The 25309-nt window shown below is 39.2% G+C and overlaps 1 protein-coding gene across 2 annotated transcripts; it reads left to right on the forward strand.

The window, feature by feature from the left end:
* Nucleotides 1–1044: 1044 nt before the first annotated feature.
* LOC139458685 (alpha-methylacyl-CoA racemase-like) lies at nt 1045–25210 on the forward strand. Of its 2 annotated transcripts, XM_071240102.1 has the most exons (7): nt 1045–1158; nt 12393–12526; nt 17594–17732; nt 19572–19715; nt 21991–22173; nt 23633–23797; nt 24237–25210. In XM_071240102.1, the coding sequence occupies exons 2-7, from the start codon at nt 12419–12421 to the stop codon at nt 24635–24637; spliced, it is 1140 nt and encodes a 379-aa protein (XP_071096203.1). In that variant the 5' UTR covers nt 1045–1158; nt 12393–12418; the 3' UTR covers nt 24638–25210. The 2 variants fall into 2 exon arrangements, with proteins under 2 accessions (XP_071096203.1, XP_071096208.1); XM_071240107.1 differs by lacking the exon at nt 19572–19715.
* The last annotated feature ends 99 nt before the right edge of the window (nt 25211–25309 follow it).

The raw sequence follows: 25309 nt of genomic DNA on the forward strand, positions 1-25309 counted from the left end.
GTCCAAATTTACTACCCGGGTGCATGATCCCGTTTTACCCGGCTCTACCCGGGAAAACCCACTGCAGGTCTCAAGAGTTGGGGACAAAATGTCTGATTGGGATTTGTTTTATCGCAGCCCTGGCAAAAACTATTTAGATACATGTATCAAACGATCAGTACACTAAAGTTGACTGAAGCTTATCTTTACTCAAACATATACATGTCAAAAGGATTGTGTGCATCGTCAGAAAGAAACGCAAACATTAGGGACTTGTGGCGTAACCACTGAGTTATAGTGAGTTTTTGTCATCAAACCATATATATCACGTGACTAGCCACGGGTCCGGGTAGTCCTGTGGGTACCAGGGTCCACCGACCCGAGTACCCTAGTTACCCGTCCCAGCCTTACTAGAAGCTATAGATATCAAGAGACGCTGTATATATCACAAGACGCTTGATATCGCTAGGTGCTACATATCGCCAGAAGCTAAATATATCACTAGACGCTGCATATCACTAGAAGCTAGATGTCACACAGTACAGATATCCTTGGAATAGTTCCATTCGATTTTGACTGTTCCCGAATATATATGTTTGGGGAATATTTCATTATTTCTTTAAATTGATATTTGACAAGGTTCTCGACAGTGCAGTGATTTTGCCTGATGTTTGGAGTGTTCGCAAGATAATGTCCATACATAAATCTGTTATCATGTCCAATCATAAAGATAAGTGAGCTATTTCGAGTTAACAGTTTACTGGCAGACTAGTAAATTTATTTCGGTAATAGAAAAAATATGTTCTTGTTGGCGACAGAAGCATTGAAAACAGATGGGCCTAAAAGGTAAAATAAAGTATACGTCGCTATTACAGTATAACAAAGAAGATGTTATTCATTTATATTTGTCAACTTTATTTATAACTACACATAATGGTTAGTTGTTTTAATATAAATATGGTTAAATAAAGAATAAGTCATTTCGTAGTGGTATGCAAACGCATGAACGTGTGTGGGTTAGTGACCCTGACTAAAGCTCCGTACACAGGCGAATGAGGAAGGCGCTGTGCGTAATCTGCCAGGCACGTTGAGTTCAGGTGAGCGTCTGCTCGAGTTCAAAGTACCCCAAACATGGCCACAGATTAGGACCACAGAGACCAAGTACCTGAAGTTACAGAAGTGAGTATATTCCAGGTGTTGTTGCTAATGCATACTGATGACATGAGATAACTAACTTGTAGTGGTAGACCAATGTGTCCAGCTGTTTATTTGATTTCTGTTTATAATGTTCAGACATTGGTTTCCAGGTTTATAGCCGTTCAGTATGAAAACTGAGATCACGTGATCAAGCATACAATTATTCACATCCATTACACACTGAAAGTATCCAGACAGATTCATAACAAATTCACAGGTCATACTTCACAGAAATGCGACTGCCACACGATGTTGGGTAGTCCATGGTCTTTTTAAGAGATGAATATTTGACTTGGTATTTAAAGGATTTCCATGATGAAGTTATACAGCGAGGATCTTGGAGAAATGAACAATTAATTGGAGTGACACAATCCTAAAATAGGTTTCGTTCTCAGAAACACTGTGCTGCCAAGAGCTGGGTCGAGTTCAAATTTACTTATGTCCCCAACTGCTGGTTTTCAGGGCTTCCACAAGATGTGACAAGTGTTTATGCACCCCAACCGTGTTGGTCATAGCTTGTGCTACCAACTACTAGTAGGTCTCATTATGACAAAACACAGCAATACAACTGAAAGATACATGACACAGCATTGCCTCTTTTTTGTCAGGCATGAAACAGCCTTCAATCACTGCTGACAGGGACATGAAACAACATTCACTCATTGCTGACGGGCATGAAACAGCATTCACTCATTGCTGACAGGGACATGAAACAACATTCACTCATTGCTGACAGGGACATGAAACAACATTCACTCATTGCTGACGGGCATGAAACAGCATTCACTCATTGCTGACAGGGACATGAAACAACATTCACTCATTGCTGACAGGGACATGAAACAACATTCACTCATTGCTGACGGGCATGAAACAGCATTCACTCATTGCTGACAGGGACATGAAACAACATTCACTCATTGCTGACAGGGACATGAAACAACATTCACTCATTGCTGACGGGCATGAAACAGCATTCACTCATTGCTGACAGGGACATGAAACAACATTCACTCATTGCTGACAGGGACATGAAACAACATTCACTCATTGCTGACGGGCATGAAACAGCATTCACTCATTGCTGACAGGGACATGAAACAACATTCACTCATTGCTGACAGGGAAATGAAACAACATTCACTCATTGCTGACTGGCATGAAACAGCATTCACTCATTGCTGACAGGGACATGAAACAACATTCACTCATTGCTGACGGGCATGAAACAGCATTCACTCATTGCTGACAGGGACATGAAACAACATTCACTCATTGCTGACAGGGACATAAAACAGCATTCACTCATTGCTGACGGGGACATGACACAGCATTCACTCATTGCTGACAGGGACATGAAACAACATTCACTCATTGCTAACAGGGACATGAAACAGCATTCACTCATTGCTGACAGGGACATGAAACAGCATTCACTCATTGCTGACGGGGACATGACACAGCATTGCCTCTTTTTTGTCAGGCATGAAACAGCATTCACTCATTGCTGACGGGGACATGACACAGCATTGCCTCTCTTTTGTCAGGCATGAAACAGCATTCACTCATTGCTGACAGGGACATGAAACAACATTCACTCATTGCTGACAGGGACATGAAACAGCATTCACTCATTGCTGACGGGGACATGACACAGCATTGCCTCTTTTTTGTCAGGCATGAAACAGCATTCACTCATTGCTGACGGGGACATGACACAGCATTGCCTCTCTTTTGTCAGGCATGAAACAGCATTCACTCATTGCTGACAGGGACATGAAACAGCATTCACTCACTGCTGACGTGCATAAAACAGCCTTCACTCACTGCTGACAGGGACATGAAACAACATTCACTCATTGCTGACTGGGGTATAAAACAACATTCACTCATTGCTGACTGGGGTATAAAACAACATTCATTCATTGCTGACGGGGGTATAAAACAACATACACTCATTGCTGACAGGGAAAAACTTAAACAACATTCATTGTTGACAGGGGCATGAAACAACATTCATTCATTTCTGACAGGAACATAGCAACAATCGCTCTTTATCAACATGATCGATGACACACAGCTGCATCTAAATTGTGTTAATGATATTCTGCATTTTCTTATATTTACATCAGCATATTAGCATTTTAAAATATCTATAATATTCGCATTTGCTAGAAACTTTTACAGTAGATTTCCATGTTTGAATGTACATGTTAAAAAGCGTCTGCCGTATTTCCGATATGAACATGGCATGATTCTCTAAGAAACATTGGTTGTCCCAGATGTAGCCATACCCACATTTATACAGTAGACATTCAACATTGTATGCCCACATTTATACAGTAGACATTCAACATTGTATGCCCAATTTTGATCTCACATTTATACAGTAGACATTCAACATTGTATGCCCAATTTTGATCTCACATTTATACAGTAGACATTCAACATTGTATGCCCAATTTTGATCTCACATTTATACAGTAGACATTCAACATTGTATGCCCAATTTTGATCTCACATTTATACAGTAGACATTCAACATTGTATGCCCAATTTTGATCTCACATTTATACAGTAGACATTCAACATTGTATGCCCAATTTTGATCTCACATTTATACAGTAGACATTCAACATTGTATGCCCAATTTTGATCTCACATTTATACAGTAGACATTCAACATTGTATGCCCAATTTTGATCTCACATTTATACAGTAGACATTTAACATTGTATGCCCAATTTTGATCTCACATTTATACAGTAGACATTTAACATTGTATGCCCAATTTTGATCTCACATTTATACAGTAGACATTTAACATTGTATGCCCTATTTTGATCTCACATTTATACAGTAGACATTCAACATTGTATGCCCAATTTTGATCTCCATTCTTTTCATACAATAGCATCATATTATAACATTTTGGGGGCAATCTACTTACTGGCATTTTTAGTATTTTTAACAAATATCTGATGATATTTTTATTGTGGTATATTTACAAGGGCATGCGACCACATTCACCATAAACCATTACATTAAATGTACTTTGTTAACACCAAGAAATCTTTTGCATGCATATATAAATGTATGTAATTGTCCCCAAAGTAGCACCTTTTGTTTTTTGACAGCATATTTCCTTTGCTAAATACAACAATTTTTGTCTTATCTAAAACAACATTAAGTCCCCACATATCACAATACAATTCTAGCTGATTTATCAAAGTATGTAAACCTTTTACTGTACTTGAGAACATGATTATATCATCTGCAAATAGTAACATAAATATTTTTATAAGTTCAGGATGTAATTGTATACCATCATCATAATTTATTTGGATTTGGGCTGAAAGCTCATTAATAATAATATAAAAAAACAGAACAAGAAAGGGCTTAATACACATCCATACAAAAGAATCTGAATACATGCCTTTTTGCTTAACACATGATTTAACTTCCTTATGTATACCACATAAAAATTTCCCATTTTATTACTGACACCATGTGATTTAAATAAATACCATAATTTGTCTCTACAGACTGAATCGAATGCTTCAGAAAAGTCTACAAACATAGCGTACAATTTTCTACGTTTACGTTGAATATAAATATATATAAGAGCCTGGGGGATAAACATATTGTAAGTGGTAGAGTAACCTTGTCGAAAACCTGCTTGTGCTTCCTTATCTTATCAAGTGTATTCAACCACAAAGTCAACGCTCATGTTGACGGGGAAATAGCTCTGGGGGGAAATAAAGGAGAAAATCGACATCACTGTCCCGGAACGCTTTATGCACAACATGTAAACAGTACACAACAATTGCACAATGAGTGGAATTCCTGCTCTGACAACACAAACACAGTGATGAGCGTACATCCTGCTCGAGGTCGTCCATACCCCATGCTCGGAATACCAAGCTTGACTAACACCCAAGTAACAGTGTAATGGTAGCACATATTTAGTGATGAACAACAATGGAAAGACAATGACGTTGCTCTGGACATGGGACTCCTGGGGGTGACACAGCTTAGGGGATGAACAATTAAGGCAATAAATGTCATACTATAAATAACAGTAATGAACGGGAAGTGATAAAGTAGCCCAGGTTTGCTGTCAGTCAATATACAATGAAATGTTGGTGAGGATTAACAACTGGGATTAGCGCCTAAAACTTAATGACAGTTAAGTTATGGAGACATGGCTACAGGGTAATTTGCCTTTGGAGTCAAATGTACTTTTGAAAGTAATCATCTAGCCAATCTGATTTAGTGCCAGTTTGAAAACTAACCAAGTGATCTTTGTAGTGTGCAATTTCACTACAAGGTGATTACTGCTTTGCACAGATTCAATAAATATATCATGGAGGTTCTTTGAATTCAGGAGTCTGGCTTGGCGGTGTGACTCAGTACCGAATAATGATAATGAGTAATGTCATAAAAAGTACAAATTAAACATCTCAGCAAATATTTCGCATAAAGAAATTTGAAACCAGGAGTCTAACTTTACCGCGTGACTCAAACAGTATTTGTGGGTACTACTGCCCTTTTAAGTACAATGGGTGCTCTTCCCGTGTCTTTGACGGAGCTTGCCCACATATTGTGGGTGTGATGCCCAAGAGAAAAAAAATCCTTAATTCCGACATCAAAACTCTGAAATGCTGAATACTGCTGTGCTGTTAATTACTTCATACTGAAATACAATATACATATGTGGTGGGGTGGCTCACCCAAGAATATCCCTAATCTGAATTCAAAGTCCTAGACAATACATTCAATTTTGTACCAAACTGTGCACATTAATAACTTGTATCAAAAGACAAATTTTGTTGTTTAGATTTTTGAAATTACGAGTCGAGCTTTAAGGTGTGACTCGATAACCCTACAGCTTAGGTTTGTCTGGGCCCTAGCTGTATCTATATGTCTGCCGTGGCCTGGAGACATTTCAAAGATTCCCTACACAATAACTTCAAAGATCTAGCATGACTAAAGATGTAATTTGGAGTATATTGCACATATAAAAATATATTTTGGAAAGACACATTTTGGCATTAATATACTGGCTTTGATCAAACATACCTGGTTGCACTTATCAACAGTCACACAATATATATCCTGGATTGAGTCCATGCTTCAGACAATGGTTGTCGTAAATCAGTCGTTATGACAACAATATCAAGCTTTTATTGATAATGCTAATAAACATCTTGCTGAATATATTGGTAAGTGTAATCCCCCTATATTTTTCAACACCTGTCACCAGAGACCATATAATAGAGGGACGGCCCTCACCAACAGTTTATCATAAACCATCAGCGCTACGGTCTGGCATGTAACTGATACACCCCGACACCCTGCTGTCAACCTCCCTGTACCGCTGCAGATGCGCAATAGATGCGCAGACATTCACGACTGACCATTCTGGTAACCACGTAAACAATATTACATAATATCCGGGGTAAGAGTTAATTCCCTTAGCCGAGATTTCTCCGACTACGACCAGCGAAAATCGAATAAATGGACGTCTCTTAGCGGACTACAAAGATTTTTTATGATATCTCTCATTACCACATGTCAGTTGGCTGCAAATTGTTTGATGAACATGTGTGTCTTTCGGGACATTTATTTCAATTTACATTCGCCACAGCCATGGATGACAACATTCACTGGGACGATTTCGTCTTGGACCTAGATATGCCACTTGAAGAATTCCCATTCTTCGATCAGGGGTTGGTTTCGGATGACTCTTGGTCTAAATAGAATGACAGTGATGTTACCACTACCAAGCCGTTGGTAAATACCTCCCAAAAGGTTTCACTCAAAGAAAAAGATAGGAAATGAAAATATGACGTCTGTCCACAAGCGTAAGTTTTCGAGGGCATTCCGATATCAAAAGTATTTTATAATGTATTCTATTTGTTTTAACAATCAGTTAATAATCCCTCATTTTATGCTGCAATTGTTAACTATTATATATATAAACAAATATACCAAATCTACTACGATCGCCACAGAAAACTATGATCCGGTAAATTGCACAGGAACTCAGGAAGTGTAAATAAAACTCATCCAGAAGCAAGGAAGACACTTGTAACATATCACCATATTCCCGATGTTCACAAAATATATCTCCAGATTAACTTCATATCTTATAATAAGTCCAGACTAGATTTACTTGCAAAAATGCATGATCACCACCTGGTGTAAATGCTTTACTATTAGCCAGAAACAAATGACGCCATATTAATGTTTTTATTTCATGTAAATTCGCTACTATTTTGTAATGCTAATAGTTCCAATGAATTTAAAATACACATTAAACTACGAGCGTTGTTCAATGAATTTTCAATGCGTCCGACAATGTGCTTCGAAGGAAGCAAACCTTATTGGGTTTTTTTCAAAGGGAGGCTACTGTTAAATTCCAAAGCAAAGAGGACGATTGTAATTTTACAATCGTTATTTAATATTACCGGATTAGTTTGATATTTCAGCATACAAATAATTAGGTATTTCAGGTAACAATATAGCTTCAACGAGCATAGTACCAGATATATGCTAGTATATCGTAAACTGTTGTAACGTTTGTAGTTTTCAAAATTGTTTCATCATAGTTTTCTATTTATATCTGATCAATGAAAAACAAACTTTAAACTCTAACCTGGAACGAGGCATGCAACTATTACTATTAAAACAAAACAAAACACCACAAACTCTGACATATGTAAATGTATTGTTCATAGAAAAGGACCATAGACCATCTATTTATTTTACTGAATGACACCTTCGACCTTGTTGTCTCGAACTTCTCTCCCGATGACTGCCGATATAATCCCTCTTCATAATCAATATTTACACGGCATAAAATAAATAATTGATTAAATGTAGTCATGATTAATACAGACAAAATCTACAGAAGATAAAAAATATGTAGTATTGTAGTATGTAGTATATGAGCGATATGTGATAGAAGCCTAACTGAAACAAAGTTAAACTTACGAAGAAATGGCGAAATCAGTGGTAAAAAAAATACGCGTCTTACAAAAACAATTCTAATATCATACACTATAAGTCACATTGTAGAATGTTTCAAACGATATATGTGGTTGATAATCACAGACAAAATTCATGTTATGTCGTCTGCTATATGGTAATTTACTTAAAATATGTGACGTAAAATATGGCCTTGCGCCAAAAATCATACCAAAAAAACTACGGATCGTACCTTAATAACTTTGGTACCAAGCCAAAGGGGAAATCGTGATGAATGTAAAACTTTTTAATTCAGGACCGATAATAGGAACACATTCGTCTGAAAGCATGCGAAAATTAAGAGTTGGGGTGTAATTATTTTGGGAAAATTCAGATTTAGTCCCATTTCTGGAGTCAAATTCTGAAATTTCACATCTGCCCTAAATTTGTTAATGGCACCAAGCCAATTTTTAACATATCTCCTTCTTATACACCTTGGTAACCAAGGACTTTCATTGCGAATTAGAGGTCATTATTGAAAATCAAAATCTGCCCTTTTGCCGATTTTACATGTGCGCCATTTTGTTCTCTCGGACAAAGACAAAGCGTGATCACAGCCATCAAATACACTGACAACGACATGCTTTAGGGCACCAACAAATCTCAGTTGTAATGTTAACAATGTTAAGAAATACATGAGTGTAAATATGTATTGTGAAATATATCTTTTGCATGGGAAAAAAAGGCGACAACGATGACTGCAGTGAACGCGTTTCTGCTCGCTTCCGGACAGGCTGCGCAGTACAAGCCATAGCACTGATGGTTTCGCGCATAGGCTAGAGGGCCGTCCCTCTATTATATGGTCTCTGCTGTCACCGAGCCTTTCTTGTGAATTGGAACAATAGTTCCTAGTGTCCAATCTTTTGGAAAGTAAGAGGTATCCATTATTGTATTGAATAATATTTCCAAATACGACAGGGTGTTATCAAGAGAGTATATATTCTGTTATAAGTCTATCAATTCCAGGGCTTTTCCAGTTTTCAGATTTTGAATAGCAGATTTAATTTCTTCTTTGAGATTGGGGAATGTAATATTTCCGTTGCAAGTTATTTGTGGAATCATCACAGCTAAAAAGATTTTTGAAGTAATTAAACCACTCATGCATTTCTATGTTACTTTTAGTTTCCTTCTTTTTGCTAATGCTTTTCAAAGTTGTCCAGAACTGTTTTGATGAGCTGATTCTTTCTTCTAGTTTTTTGTCTGCTTCTGACCGCCTCCGTGGTCTAGTGGTAGAGCGTCCGCCGGAGAGTGGAAGGTCCAGAGTTAGATCCCTGGCCGCGTCATACCAAAAGACGTTAAAAGATGGTACTTGTTGTTACCCTGTCTGGCGCTCGGCATTAAGGGGCTAAAACAAGGACTGGTCGGCTCGGAGTCAGTATACTGTGTCTGAGTGGGGTATTCATGTTAAACTGTAGCATGGTATCTCAGTGAGCTAGCACTATAAATCGGCATCAGTCCGGTCTAGTACAAGCAGTCAAACACACACACACACGTGCATGCACGTCGCTATATAAGTTCAATAATCTTGGACGCGACGTTAAACCCCATTTCACCTCACCTTGTCTGCTTCTGTCCATGAAATTTTGTTTCTTTTTTCTGCAAGTAGCTTTACACTTATTTTTCGGTCTAGTACAAGCAGTCAAACACACACACACACATGCATGCACGTCGCTATATAAGTTCAATAATCTTGGACGCGACGTTAAACCCCATTTCACCTCACCTTGTCTGCTTCTGTCCATGAAATTTTGTTTCTTTTTTCTGCAAGTAGCTTTACACTTATTTTTCGAATCAGTGTACTTAGCAAATGAGTATTTATCCTTTAATTTCCTGAAATGGTTCAAAAGAGTGCATCTTTCCTTCTTTAACAACTCACATTCCCAGTCAAACTGATGTTTACTTATTCTGTTAGGAGTTACTTCCCTTTTCATTACATTCCCTGCATATCCAATAGCTCCTGTAAATAACGATACACTTTCATCAATATTTGTAAAAACAGAATCAATAGTTTATTTAAGAGGCATGCGAAAGTCTGATAACAGCCGTTCTTGGAAAATGTCTGCTTTGCTGTTATCCCAGTTAAACATGGAATGACTATGGTAGGCGTTATCAAATCATGGCCTTCCACATGAATGAAGCGCTCGTAATGATATTGTGATAGACAGATGCTGTGATTCGTGGCGTGACTCAATATCAAAATTTGGGCACAAGTCAAATATATGTATGATGCTAATAATGTAATCAATAACACGAGCCCCAGCATTGCCAACAAATGTAAAATCACCTTCCTGGAATCACTTCCACAGCGGCCATTCATTATGTGAACATTTAAAACAGCACATAAATTAATAAAACATTTTCCAAAGTTATTAAGAACAGTATCGCTTGAATATCTACACAGATTAAACCTGTCAAAGAGAAAGTCCCAGTATGAAGTATCCTGGCCATGGAGATATTCAAGTATATCATCCTCTACATAATCTGGTTCTTTGCCAGTTCTTGCATTAAAATCACCCCCTAAAATGCATGAAACGTCACCAACATCACGTAGGATTACACGTCCTGAAATAGCAATATTCCGTTTAAAGATCCAACATTACTGTTGTATCAAGTAGATCCTCTAGGGGGAATAAACACACAGCAGTATAACACGTGTTTTTCAAGTCGAAACAGTGACCTGTCAAGTAATAGATATACACCAATTGCTGTAATCCATGAGTTTTTAACATAAGCTATAAGGTTCTTTTTTTACGAGAACACAAATTCCACCTGAAGGAATTTTGGCAAAATTTGCTATCTTGTCTGCTGTCTTAATAAATTTGGTATATTCGCAGAATGTATCATCAAAATTCAGTTTCTGGGTCTATGTTTCTGTCAAACCAATTGCTTTGAGAGCAATCCTGATAAATTCAAAACATGAGTTTCACAGCATTAATGATACTACAAGTAGGTTCAGACGACGCCCCCTGTATATCTGGGCCCTGGCCACACCCCTATCTCTTCTGTGTCGATTTCCCACCCCTGCCTGTGTTACCTCTGTCGGCCCGACATGGGTTGTTTCCGTCACATGACTCGGGTCCAGTCACCTCTGTATTTACACGTGAAGCATACGTATCGAGTACAGGAGCAGACGACAGTTTACCCAATTATAGAAATAATGTTTGCTTGGGTCTTTCTCTTTGCATTGTTATATTTAGCAATAATCTTATACAAGATGCCCATATCTTCCATCATGCTAAATCTAACTTCTTAATAAGTAGGTAACGTTGCTTTGAGATCATCAGACATTCTTAACAATGTTTGGTAGTAATCTATACCAGGCCCATGTCTACCACAGTCAGCTAAGGTTGCACTACTCAATACATGTTTGCCAACAGCAACATATTTCTTTAATCCTTTAACGTTCCAACACATTATAGACAAGTCCATGGTGTTGTCTATTTCATTGTCACTCAAGACCCGGCCACATTCCTCTCTGTGTTGATTGGCGTTGAAATTGACATCAGATTGTGAATCTGCATGTGTTGTTCCTGCCCCATTGTCAGTCTGCTTCAAAACAACAACCTCACCTTTGTCTAGATCATAGGTGTACACACATCTGTCAATAAACAACTTGTCAAATCTTTGATAAGCTCATTGGTCATTTCTCATGGCCTCCATCATCAATTTCAGATGTCACCTCTTCTCTCTCACTCTCCTCGAGAAGTCTTCGCTAGTCTACGTCGATGTACCCTTTTATTTCTTAGCTGATGTAAATATTTCTCGTCTCTGGTGATCATCGGGGATTAAGGCTATCATCACCTTTCTTCCCATGATACTGTGTGTTCAATCTATCGCTATCTTAAAATCTTCAAGTTCCTGACTCCTCTCACTACCGATTCACAATCATCCCAGGTTTTAGTTTGTCCAGATTCGGGTACACCATGAAATATCACTTTCGATCGTCTGCTTTGATTTTCTCGGTAGTCCAGTTTGTCTTCAAGTCTACAAATATTTTCCTTCATTTTCTTATTTTTCAACTCTAAATGTTCACATCTCTCTTCAACAATACATAACTAATCTGTAGACTTATTGTGAGGTGCCTTGCTGGATTCCATGATGTCGTTGATTTTGGCATGGATCTAATAGTCAAATTCAGCTAAGGGAACTTAATCGTTTTAACATATACTTATGTTTAATTCCAGACTAAACCACCCAGGGGAGCATCAACATGGCTCTGAGAGGAATCCGAGTCCTGGAGATGGCAGGGCTGGCACCAGCCCCCTTCTGTGGAATGGTGCTGTCTGACTTTGGAGCTAACGTCATCAGAATTGACAGGGTAACTTCTAGGGCTTGAATTCAATTCATGAATTGAATTCGTTATTCGTGATCACTAGAATCGAATATTTTTAAATATGCAGCCATGAGCATTTACATACCCTGTCCCTTAAATTATCCCTAAAAATATCTAATATGCATAGATTTCTTTAAAGGCAACACTCCTATATATATAATTTGACAGTATTGTGGTCACTGGTCATTGTCACACGTGAGCCGATAATAGTACCTGGATAAGTGCAGTAAATAGAATGTATTATAAATAAATAATTAACAAACTATGTTAAATAATTTATGTTATTGTGTCACTGAATATGATAAATAATACATCAACAGCTGACATGTTAGTGTAATCGTGAATAGATATTCGTATTTGTTACCCTATATTCATGATGCGAGTCGTATTCGCTTCATAGTGTATTCATTGCACCCCTAGTAAATTCAGATCATTACTGCAAAATGTGTACATGTTGTATTTCACTGATGAAGATCTTAATAGTTTACTAAATATCACATGTATTGTGCACATTGTGTCGTAACTGCAATGCACATGTATCGTGCACATTGTGTCGTAACTGCAATGCACATGTATCGTGCACATTGTGTCGTAACTGCAATGCACATGTATCGTGCACATTGTGTCGTAACTGCAATGCACATGTATCGTGCACATTGTGTCGTAACTGCAATGCACATGTATCGTGCACATTGTGTCGTAACTGCAATGCACATGTATCGTGCACATTGTGTCGTAACTGCAATGCACATGTATTGTGCACATTGTGTCGTAACTGCAATGCACATGTATTGTGCACATTGTGTTGTAACTCTAATGCACATACAGTAAACTATGGTTATAACAAACTCAAAGGACCACAAAGTTTAGTTCGTTAGAACCATAGTTCGTTATAAGCATATGTTCAGCATATATACAGCAAATGACCGGGACCAAAAAAATAAGTTTGTAATATCCATCAGTTTGTTATTAGATATATATATATATATATATCAGTATATATATATATATATATATATACGTCTTTGAAAATATAAAACAGAATAGGGCGCCTGTACATTGGTGAGGTGGGAACATCTAGTAGTATTAATACTGATGGCTAATCCGCCTTCCCAGGATCAAATATTAACGGTAGTAATCAGCGACCACATGTCTCATGGCACTGTTAACGTCTGTCTTATTCACGATTGACCGATGACTATAGGCATGTGTCAGGAAGGAAGAGCTGGGTGGTGCTGGCTGAATCCAGAAATTCAGGGAATGGAAGTTAGTTACTATTAAGATGATGCTATTGAGAAAAGGGTTATGACTCGTTTCGTGTGACTGAAACATTTATTTCGGAAGGAGGAGTATATTGTTAGTTGTCCAAGAGTGTTGCAGGAATTCTAACAGTTGCTTCTGACCAGAAAGGTTCTCTCTGTATTTTGGAAGTTGGAATCACTGAAAGTTGACTTTAGACTTGGTAAGAAGTACAATCACTTCAACACTCTTCTACACACTTCTAGTCATGTGTTGTTTTTAGAAAAGTCAGCCAACAGAAACACATATGAGGACCTAGCTATTGTGTGTAGATCTCATCACTGGACCCAATACGAACCCCAGAACCAAGGAGTGGTGAGAAAAAGTGGTCGGGGCAATTATGAATAATGGAATGACATGAAATCTAACAGGTGGAATGTATGATTTTCTGCACGACATTATCTTGAAGATGTGGGCAAGTGACAAGTTTATCATATAATATATGTTTTTGGATGTTCATAGGAGGGCATGGGTGGCTCAGTCGTCTTAGGCGCCGCGATTCGCTGTGCAGAGTTGTGTCCTTGGGCATCAGAAACCTATGATTGTGGGTTCGAATGCCGGTTCGCCCCAATTATGTTTCTAGGTTTGTCAGCACCATACCCGTGCTCGTTGGTTTCACCGAAGTGGTAAATGTCTAAGACCTGCATCACTTCAGGCTTTCCTTCCTCATTAAGCTGACATGCCACGATATAACTGGAATATTGTTAAAAGCGGCATTAACCCCAACTCACTCACTCACTCGCTAGTTTGTCATACTTGGTAAAGTAGTACATTTTGAGACTTTTTCTGTCTCACACCACGCATTTCGATTTTTATATGGAAACTTGCTTGAACAAAGTTTCCAACTTCTAAAAACATATAAGACATCCCAGCATCACCATGGTCACCGCCCTAAGAAATGGATCACCCACTGTAAACGATTCGATCCGTAAATAGTTATGAGTGAAGGTATGCAAACTGAAAAGGCAACACAGGGTAATTACGTATTGTTGTCATACTACTGGCATTTTGACATTTGTTTTCGTATTTGTTCGAGAGAAACTGAAAATGAATGAGATTATTGTGATTTATTTTGCGTATTTGTGGAGCTATTGAAACATGTTGAGAATGCCAATACTCGATCTAGACAAAGACATGCTAAAGTGAGCCTGTGCTGGAAGTGTCCCTGTGCAGTTAATGTTGGATCTATTCCTCACCATCTTCCAAAGGCATGGGGAGTTATATGACTGTAAAAGTCCATTTTCCATGTTTTCCACCTTTGCTGAACAAGGCAAAAAGTTCTGGGTTGGATCAAAGCTCTTCCACTGGCTATTATTACTTATGTCCCTTCTAAGTCCCTCCTACTGACCAATCAGATTCCATCTCTCATATCACTTGTATTTGCTTCAAACAAAATAGCAACACCCAGTCGATGATCTGAGCCAAAGAATGACCTCATAATTGCAGCCTAGTTGGGCAAGGGTGGAAACTGGACTGTTACAGTCAGTTAACTCCCTTGCCTCAGGAAGATGATTCCTGACCTGCCTCCCCATCATCAGAAAGATTACCTTTACAATCAGCAATCATCTTGTGTGCAAGGACAATACCAGGATGACGAAGTATCTCCGCCTTCAATCACAGAGTAACACACTGGTTGCAGTATATCAACATGTGTGCCAGAAAGGACAGCTGTAACAATGCTGCTCATCATCAAATCACACTGTCAAAAGCATGAATTTGTACCTGTATTGATACACCATTACAAACATTCGAGATCCACTATCAACGAGAAATAGACCACCAACACAGCCTGTGACTTGTGTCCTTAGCCCGAGTTGAGTAACATTGTGTGTCCTGTAGCAAGCTCAGCTCACAATAGCCTCTATGTTTGCATTAAACCTATGTTCCTCTCAGAGGGTTAAATCCAAAATTTATATCAGATTACATACAATCTCATAGAATTCTGGGCACATTAGCATGGAATTATGCCTGCCATTATCTTTAGCTGGTCCTGATGTAGGTCAGGTGTATGTAAAGGTGTGCCTGGTGTTATATTTGGGGTGGATGTAGTTCAGGTGTATGTAAAGGTGTGCCTGGTGTTATATTTGGGGTGGATGTAGTTCAGGTGTATGTAAAGGTGTGCCTGATGTTATATTTGGGGTGGATGTAGGTCAGGTGTATGTAAAGGTGTGCCTGGTGTTATATTTGGGGTGGATGTAGGTCAGGTGTATGTAAAGGTGTGTCTGGTGTTATATTTGGGGTGGATGTAGTTCAGGTGTATGTAAAGGTGTGCCTGGTGATATATTTGGGGTGGATGTAGTTCAGGTGTATGTAAAGGTGTGCCTGGTGTTATATTTGGGGTGGATGTAGTTCAGGTGTATGTAAAGGTGTGCCTGGTGTTATATATGGGATGGATGTAGTTCAGGTGTATGTAAAGGTGTGCCTGGTGTTATATTTGGGGTGGATGTAGGTCAGGTGTATGTAAAGGTGTGCCTGGTGTTATATTTGGGGTGGATGTAGGTCAGGTGTATGTAAAGGTGTGCCTGGTGTTATATTTGGGGTGGATGTAGGTCAGGTGTATGTAAAGGTGTGCCTGGTGTTATATTTGGGGTGGATGTAGTTCAGGTGTATGTAAAGGTGTGTCTGGTGTTATATTTGGGGTGGATGTAGTTCAGGTGTACGTACAAGTGTGCCTGGTGTTATATTTGGGGTGGATGTAGTTCAGGTGTATGTAAAGGTGTGCCTGGTGTTATATATGGGGTGGATGTAGTTCAGGTGTATGTAAAGGTGTGCCTGGTGTTATATTTGGGGTGGATGTAGTTCAGGTGTACGTACAAGTGTGCCTGGTGTTATATTTGGGGTGAATGTAGTTCAGGTGTATGTAAGGGTGTGCCTGATGTTATATATGGGGTGGATGTAGGTCAGGTGTATGTAAAGGTGTGCCTGGTGTTATATATGGGGTGGATGTAGTTCAGGTGTATGTAAAGGTGTGCCTGGTGTTATATATGGGGTGGATGTAGTTCAGGTGTATGTAAAGGTGTGCCTGGTGTTATATTTGGGGTGGATGTAGTTCAGGTGTATGTAAAGGTGTGCCTGGTGTTATATATGGGGTGGATGTAGTTCAGGTGTATGTAAAGGTGTGCCTGGTGTTATATATGGGGTGGATGTAGTTCAGGTGTATGTAAAGGTGTGTCTGGTGTTATATTTGGGGTGGATGTAGTTCAGGTGTATGTAAAGGTGTGTCTGGTGTTATATATGGGGTGGATGTAGTTCAGGTGTATGTAAAGGTGTGCCTGGTGTTATATATGGGATGGATGTAGTTCAGGTGTATGTAAAGGTGTGCCTGGTGTTATATTTGGGGTGGATGTAGGTCAGGTGTACGTAAAGGTGTGTCTGGTGTTATATTTGGGGTGGATGTAGTTCAGGTGTATGTAAAGGTGTGTCTGGTGTTATATTTGGGGTGGATGTAGTTCAGGTGTATGTAAAGGTGTGTCTGGTGTTATATTTGGGGTGGATGTAGTTCAGGTGTATGTAAAGGTGTGCCTGGTGTTATATTTGGGGTGGATGTAGTTCAGGTGTATGTAAAGGTGTGCCTGGTGTTATATTTGGGGTGGATGTAGGTCAGGTGTATGTAAAGGTGTGCCTGGTGTTATATATGGGGTGGATGTAGTTCAGGTGTATGTAAAGGTGTGTCTGGTGTTATATTTGGGGTGGATGTAGTTCAGGTGTACGTACAAGTGTGCCTGGTGTTATAGTTGGGATTTTTTTTTTCAGGCAAAGAACCCTTCTGACTCCGACCGCTTAGCTCGCGGAAAGAAGTCAGTAGCTGTGGACTTGAAGCAACAGAAGGGAATTGAAGTGATCAAAAAGCTCTGCTCAAGAGCTGATGTGCTTATAGAGCCATTCCGGCCAGGTGAGACATGTCTCAGTGTCCAAGAAGGACAAAACCATGGCAGTTCTTTTGGGAGTGGGAGACAAGAAATAACAAACCCTATAAGCTGGTCAGCCTGAGCTGGTCAGTCGTGTAACAGCAAACTGTTTCTTCTGAAGTGAATTAGTGTGTTATCCTTTAATCAGAACCTTCATGTCAACATCATTAGAGCATATGACAATCTCAATAAATTCAGATCTTTGTTCTGGCTACAACTAAACAAAGATCTGAGGACATCCAATTATGGGGCATGTCAAGACGACCTTTAGCGAACTTCGACCGTCCAATGGAGAGTCTGACAAGAAATCGATGTAAGCCAATCAGAAGGTAGCTAGCTGTCTTATGCTTTACAGCACTAGTTTCAAACTATTTCAACAATTTGAAACATTTTTGACAAATTCTCAATTAATATTTGAAAACGAAACACACAAACATTCTGGAACAGCTAAGAGATGGCCTTGATTGTATGGTTTCAGTCAAAGCCTGTAACTGGCGTTCAGAGAAACCCATGTTAAATCTTTTGAGGTTGCATGATGAGAAATTACATCATGACTGTCACTTTCATAATCTGGTAAGCGATGTTGTGATTGGTCAGATGAAAGGTCGTGACATGACACGTAATGGGATGTCCTCAGATCTTTGTTTACCAGTAGTGAGAACTATGATCTGATTTTAATGAGATTGAGCAGAAACATTATCGGTATATGAACTTGATCTAAAAGTAACAAGAAATATAATTGTTTAAGTTTGGCTAAAGTTGAAGGGCTCCATGTTATAAAGCCAAACCAATCTATTTTCTTGTTTTTCAAGTTTTCTTAGTTGTCAGGCAGCAAGATATATAAAAGACAAAAGTCCAGGTTTATTTGAGGTAAATTTTTAAATACGTACTCTGAGATATCCTAAAGTAAATGCTTTTTGAATATATACATACATATTTATCTTACTTACATTAAAATACTAGCCTCTGATTGGTTAAGGAGCGGGCAGTTATAGAAGCGGGCTCTGTACGTCCGTCCGTCACGTTTCGTTTCCGGAGCATGACTCAAACCGTTCAATATTTTTCATGAAATTTTGCAGGTCTGTCAAGTACATGCTGAACTGGTGCCTTTTGCTATTTAGAAATTTTAGAATTTTTTTTTTTTTATGTTTCCATAGCAACAAGATGGACTTAGGTTCTGTGAGGGTAGGGTTAGTTTCTGGAGCATAACTCATAAACCGTTCAATATTTTTTCATCATTTGTGACCTTGACTCAGCCGATGATGCAGGTCAAAATGACACCTGATACTGGTCGAGCTGTCGGGGTACATCACACCATATACCCATCGAGATTAGTTGATAACTCATGATATACAAATGAAATAAAAAGTATAATTGCCAATGTATCTGTAACCACCAAGTTGTGTTGATATTGCCAGCAGGGAATGGGTACCCGATTTCTGAAGTTGATGTAAAAACCTTCTGGCGCCCCTTGGCAGCCCCGTTTGTATACTACCCAGGGAGTTGAGAATGATAACTGGAATGCAAACGGATACACTGGTCGGGGAACAAATAAAACCGCATTTGACCAGATGCTAGTACCTGGATACCTGCGGTATATAACTGTATAATAGTTATAGTAATAATAATGACAATAATAATAGTAATAGTAATAATAATAACAATCAGCAGCGGTAGAAACTAGTAATTAACATGTAGCAAAACTTGTAAAAATGGCAAATTTCTACAAGTCCTTATGATACATTAACTATTGGGCAGTTTGGCAAGGACTGTAGGACGAGTGCCAGTGTCTAACACTGATCAGTATTGCTGCTGCTGTGCAGGTGTGATGGAGAAGCTGGGTCTTGGCCCAGAGGTGCTGCTGGTCGACAACCCAGGCCTAGTGTACGCCAGGATGACCGGCTACGGACAGAAGGGGAGTCTCTCCCACAGAGCTGGACATGACATGAACTACATCGCGACGTCAGGTAGGTGTGGTCACAGCAGACATGTCACTATCATTCTTCTGGATGCCCTTGGGTGTCGACCAGCAGGCGTCAATGACCTTGCACTGTATTGTAGTATTTGTGAAAACAAGTGATGATGCTTGATATTTCTTCAATCACAGAATCAAGGTTAAAAGCTGGTCAAGTTAGAATCCCGTGATTCATGAACTAGAAAAGCTCTGCCCTGCTACAGTAATGTACAGTAAGTTGTGTTCAGTTTGGATGATAACTTAAAGTGTTCAAGTCTTTTTATCTCACCTTGCATTGAGATACATGTTTCTGATTGGTTAAATTGCCTATTCAGTAACCAATGTACACCGCTGACAAAGGTTCAAACTACATATAACCCGCTGGGAAATGCTGATCTTCTTACCAATGCAGATACATAGAGGTTATCAAGCGAGTGTGTTTGGGGATGGTAAATATCCTGCATTAGGAATAAACATTGTATTAAGCGAGCCTTGGTGAGCTAAATACATAGTGTTTATTCCTAATACAGGATATTTACCATCCCCAAACACACAAGTGTGATAACCTCTTTATCATATAATGTCATTCTTTAATTCTGTGCTTCAAAATCATCTTCCCTCTCTCCCGAACATTACCGAAACATTGCGAGTTTTCCTGGAATGCGCGCATTAATATTTAATACGTCACTGGGTAAGTGATGCGTCAGCCGGACAGTGACAGTAGCCAATATAGTTCCAACTGAAATCTGTTTTTTATACAGTGGCGAAGCAACATATACGCAAAACAACAATTGTTTGTAATTGCCTTTCGTGGCAATCCTTTGGTCTGTCCGCTAGAGACTGTCAAAGGGAAGCTACTCTAACCCTAGTCTATGAAACGTCACGGCCACAGTCAGACGTTGTTGACAGTCGATCTGTCTTGTCATAATGTTAAGAAGTGCAGTCAGATGTACACATAGCTGTTTTAATTTGTGGAAAAGGTTCCAAGTCGCAGAGGTCTACAAGCACAGATATGGAAAGTGATCCTGCTTGGCTAGTGCCCTCGCTAAATTGTTTCGCAATATATATCTCCAAAGTTGCCAAAACTTGAAAAATGCCTTAGCTACGTCACAGTTAGACATTGGTTTTCAGTATATTAGACTGTTCTTTTCATAATGATTGCAATCATCCCAGTAGTTTCTCCAGACTCCAGATGGTTAATTCTGACTCGATCACCGAATGACAAGGGTTACGCCATGTTTGTTTATAAACAGTGAAAGTAGTGCCTACTTGACCTTTGATATTTGCATCGCTATCCGCATATGACCAAAGTGGATTTCGTTTTTATCAGTTGGCTTTATCATGCCGAGAAACCCACCCGTTATATGATAAAATAGGATTATGTGATCTTGAACTGAACACCTATCAAACACAGTGATCTTAACCAGGGATATCCGAAAGACATGAATATATCCATAAAGTTTTATCCCCCCCGGCATATAATGCGGGGGGATATAGCGATCAGCTAGTCTGTCCGTCCGTCTGTCTGTCCGTCCGTAAATATTTCCTTTTCAGGGGCAGAACTCGAAAACCATTCAGTGTATTTGATCGAAACTTGGCAAATCTATCACATTCACATACTGAAGTGTTGCCTTTTGCCATTTAGGAATTTTAGAAATTTTAATTTTTACGTTGCCATAGCAACAAGTTGGATTTAGGTTTTAATATAGGGTGGGTTCACTTATGGAGTATAACAAATAAACTGTTAAATATTTCCTTGCCAAACATTGCATGTCTATATATAAAGCACATACTGAAATGGTGCCATTTGATATTAAGGAGTTTTAGAAATGTTTATTTTAGAATTTTCCTTTCAACTATTTTGACATGGGCTAAGAGAAATGTTGGGTCAGTTACCTGGTTTGGGACCATAACGTGTTAAAATGGGCGGGGGATATAGACGACTTCGTTGACTATACGCTTGTTTAGTTATTTTCTTGTAATTTGTCATTTGTTTGCATAAAAAAACACAGAAACACACTTGTTTTACTTTCCATTTCATATGGATGCGACCATGGTGGATCTTTTTTGGGTAAACAATGTATGCTTATTCAAGAACATTCAACTCTTGACACATTACATACAGAATTGCACATTTACTTGTGGTTACTTTACAGACAGCTGCCGGGGGGATATGTCATCTTCCTAGTGACTCTTGTTCCATTATGAAAGCCATATTATATAGTATGCCATAAGCATGTGTCGTATTTACAATGACAATCAGGCAGATTATTATTCTTGTATCACAGGTGTTCTCTCTGCACTGGGCCGTAAGCATGAGAATCCCTGTGCCCCCGTCAATCTGGTGGGCGACTTTGCTGGGGGTGGTCTCATATGTGCCCTGGGGGTGGTGCTGGCACTGTTTGAGAGGACCCGGTCCGGCAGGGGCCAGGTGGTAGATGCTAACATGGTGCAGGGCTCAGCGTATGTCGGTGAGTGCCACCATGCAGTATGGGGCCAGAATCTCTCAAATATTTTATTTAATTTCTTTTTGTGAAGCAAATTTCTTAGTTAGGCTTTAAAAAATAAAAGAATTGGTTCTCAGGCAGTGGGTTTGGAAAATATAGTGCAGGCAGGCAGTGTCTTTTTCTTTTTTTTGGTTGTTCAAACTAATATGTAACCAATATGTAAACAGTTGTGTAATCAATAAACAGTTGTGTAATCAATAAACAGTTGTGTATTCAATAAACAGTTGTGTAATCAATAAACAGTTGTGTATTCAATAAACAGTTGTGTAATCAATAAACAGTTGTGTGTTCAATAAACAGTTGTGTGTTCAATAAACAGTTGTGTATTCAATAAACAGTTGTGTAATCAATAAACAGTTGTGTGTTCAATAAACAGTTGTGTATTCAATAAACAGTTGTGTACAATCAACCTGGGAAAGGGCCTCCCTACATAAATGTATTCCTTGATGAGTAAAGTACTGGAATACAGTATTTGACTACCGTTGGACTTGGAATATTTAAGGATTCTTTTTCTTTTTTTTAAATGGAAATAAAAACGAAACGTGCAGCAAACTTTATGATGATGCGGGCGGTGCCGGAGAACCAAGACTATTATTCTTTTTAGCCTTAGATTTTTGTTCTTTATATATTTATTTGAATTTGTGTGCAGTGTTAGCACAGACCTATATTACAAGTCTGTGGTGTTAGATATGTTGTCTGTCATTTAACCAGCAGTAAACTATTGTTGCAGTTTCAAGTATTTGCAATTGTTCTTATGTAGAAGTTTGTGCTATCTCGCTAAGTGCAACTAATTATGTATCTTTGGTTTTTTTGTGTTTTTGTTTGTTTGCTGTTTAACGCTGCACGCAGTAATATTCCAGCTATATGACGACAGCCTGTAAATAATCGTGTCTGGACCAGACACTCTAGTGATTGATATCTTGAACATCGATCGTTGCAATTTGGTGCAGACTGAGCATAGAGCACCACCTACCTCCCCCTCTCTAGGGTGAGACTCTATTCCCTAGACCATGGTGACATGGTGTCTGAGATATATTCCGCTGTCACTTCTATATTTGTTCAAAATTCCAATTATGAATAATGGAATGTATATATCATTGATATGCTTCAGATGTTCATAGGGGGGCACGGGTGGCCCAGTCATCTAAGGCATGCAGAGTTGTGTCCCTTGGGCATGCCAGAAACCCACGATTGTGGGTTCGAATCCCGGTTCGCCACGATTATGTTTCTAGGTTGGTCATCACCATACCATGCTCGTGGGTTTCACAGAAGTGGTAAACGTCTGAGACCTGCCTCACTTCGGGCTTTCCTCCCACATTAAGCTGACACGCTGTGATATAACTGTAATACTGTTAAAAGAGGCGTTAAACCCAACTCACTCACTCACTCAGATGTTCACAAATTCTAGTGATGATGTTTTCAGCAAACTTCCTTTGGGCTTCGAAAGACTCTTTCATCTGGGGAGGGGCGCGAGGAGAAAACCTTCTCGACACAGGGGTTCCATTTTATGAGACGTACAAGACCGCTGATGGAAAGTTCATGTCTGTTGGTGCCTTGGAGCCCCAGTTTTATGCTGCACTGCTCAAAGGTAAAAAGTGAGAAAGGCAGTTACTAGAAATCCAGCAATATGACACTGACAATGAGCTTTACATTTTGTACCCATTGGAGAATCAAAAGGAGATAGGTGCACGTCTTGACAAAAGACAAAATCATCTGAACCGCTGAATAACCAATGTTGTATGTCTTCAATTGGACAAAACTCTGTTTTTGCACTTTGGACAGTATGACACAGTATTTGAAATATTACTTACACATGTCATTCAAAAGAAATAGATCAGGTCTTTTTTGTATACTATGTACATGGGTTATTGCCTTCATATTAACATAAGTGCAATAGGTGGCACTGAAGATGAAACAATATGGTCCCATAAAAAGCAAGCTGTATTTCCTGAAAGTGTTTGTTGAGAAGTTTATTTTACAACTGAAAGTCTGAAGAGATGTGATAGAAGCTTCCCTTTGTGTTGCAGGCCTTCAACTTGATCCAGACAAAGTGCCACAGTTTGGTGATAGCAACAAAACGAAAACGTTATTCACTGATATCTTCCTGTCAAAGACTCGCGATGAGTGGACTGAGGTGTTCCGAGATTTAGATGCATGTGTGGAACCGATCCTGGAGATGGACGAAGCACCTGCTCACCCTCATAATCAAACTAATAATACATTCCTGAAGAACTCCCGCGGTGTGTATGAGGCTGGACCTGCACCTGCTCTGTCTCGAACACCAGGTGTCAGCACCTTGGAGCCACAGCCTGTGATTGGTCAACACACACTGGAGGTGTTGCAGGAAGCTGGGTACAGCCAGGCGGACATCAGGAGTCTGATTGATGCAGGAGCCGTTCAACAGGCCAGCGCCAACTCCAAGTTGTGAAAGGCATGAAATGTCATGCAATTACTGCACTGCGGACCAATTGGAAATTGAACCAAGTCAGCAGTGAAAGATTCTATAATTTCAATGTGCAAGTCAGTTTGTATTGATGCCAAGCAGATACTTGTTTCTCAACCAAATCAATCCACCAGTAGTCATTTTCCTGTTGATATTGAAAAATATCTGATCTTTGTTTTCATGTTATTGAATTTGACAGCTGGGTTTGTACTACTAAAAATAATAATAATGTGCATATTTATAATGGACCAAGTCCACACCCTATGCAGGCTGCAAGTGCGACATTATTACCCAGGTCAGAGGATCAGTGTGCACTAGAGTTTCTTACCAGCTCCAGGGGAGTAAACAACTTTGGTGCATTCTTGCAGCACTTATTTTCAGTATGACCATCACACAATGGCTTAGCAAGATGATTGAGTTGAGTTTCATCTTAGAAACACCCAAGTGATCCTATCAAGCATGTCTTCCTATTGCAGTGCCTTGTAGCAGGAGCTGGTCCTGTGTCACATCGCCATCACAAACTCAAAATATTCAATACGAAAATAAACATATATGATTCTCTGCCATAAGACGTTTCCCCTTTATCAATGTTTGACTTTAGATGATCGTCGGGTGGCTGCTTGAATGTAGACAAGCAGTGTATTTAACTTCTGTACC

The sequence above is a fragment of the Haliotis cracherodii genome, unplaced genomic scaffold (genome assembly GCF_022045235.1).
Source record: "Haliotis cracherodii isolate W230 unplaced genomic scaffold, xgHalCrac1.p SCAF_1, whole genome shotgun sequence".
Taxonomy (NCBI): Eukaryota; Metazoa; Mollusca; class Gastropoda; order Lepetellida; family Haliotidae; genus Haliotis; species Haliotis cracherodii.

Excerpts from the sequence above, each read along its gene's own strand:
- LOC139458685 (XM_071240102.1), top strand. The coding sequence starts at position 12,419 with ATGGCTCTGAGAGGAATCCGAGTCCTGGAGATGGCAGGGCTGGCACCA. Across the intron at positions 19,716-21,990 it reads GAACTACATCGCGACGTCAG|GTGTTCTCTCTGCACTGGGC; the intron begins GTAGGTGTGGTC and ends CTTGTATCACAG. Across the intron at positions 22,174-23,632 it reads GCAGGGCTCAGCGTATGTCG|CAAACTTCCTTTGGGCTTCG; the intron begins GTGAGTGCCACC and ends TGATGTTTTCAG.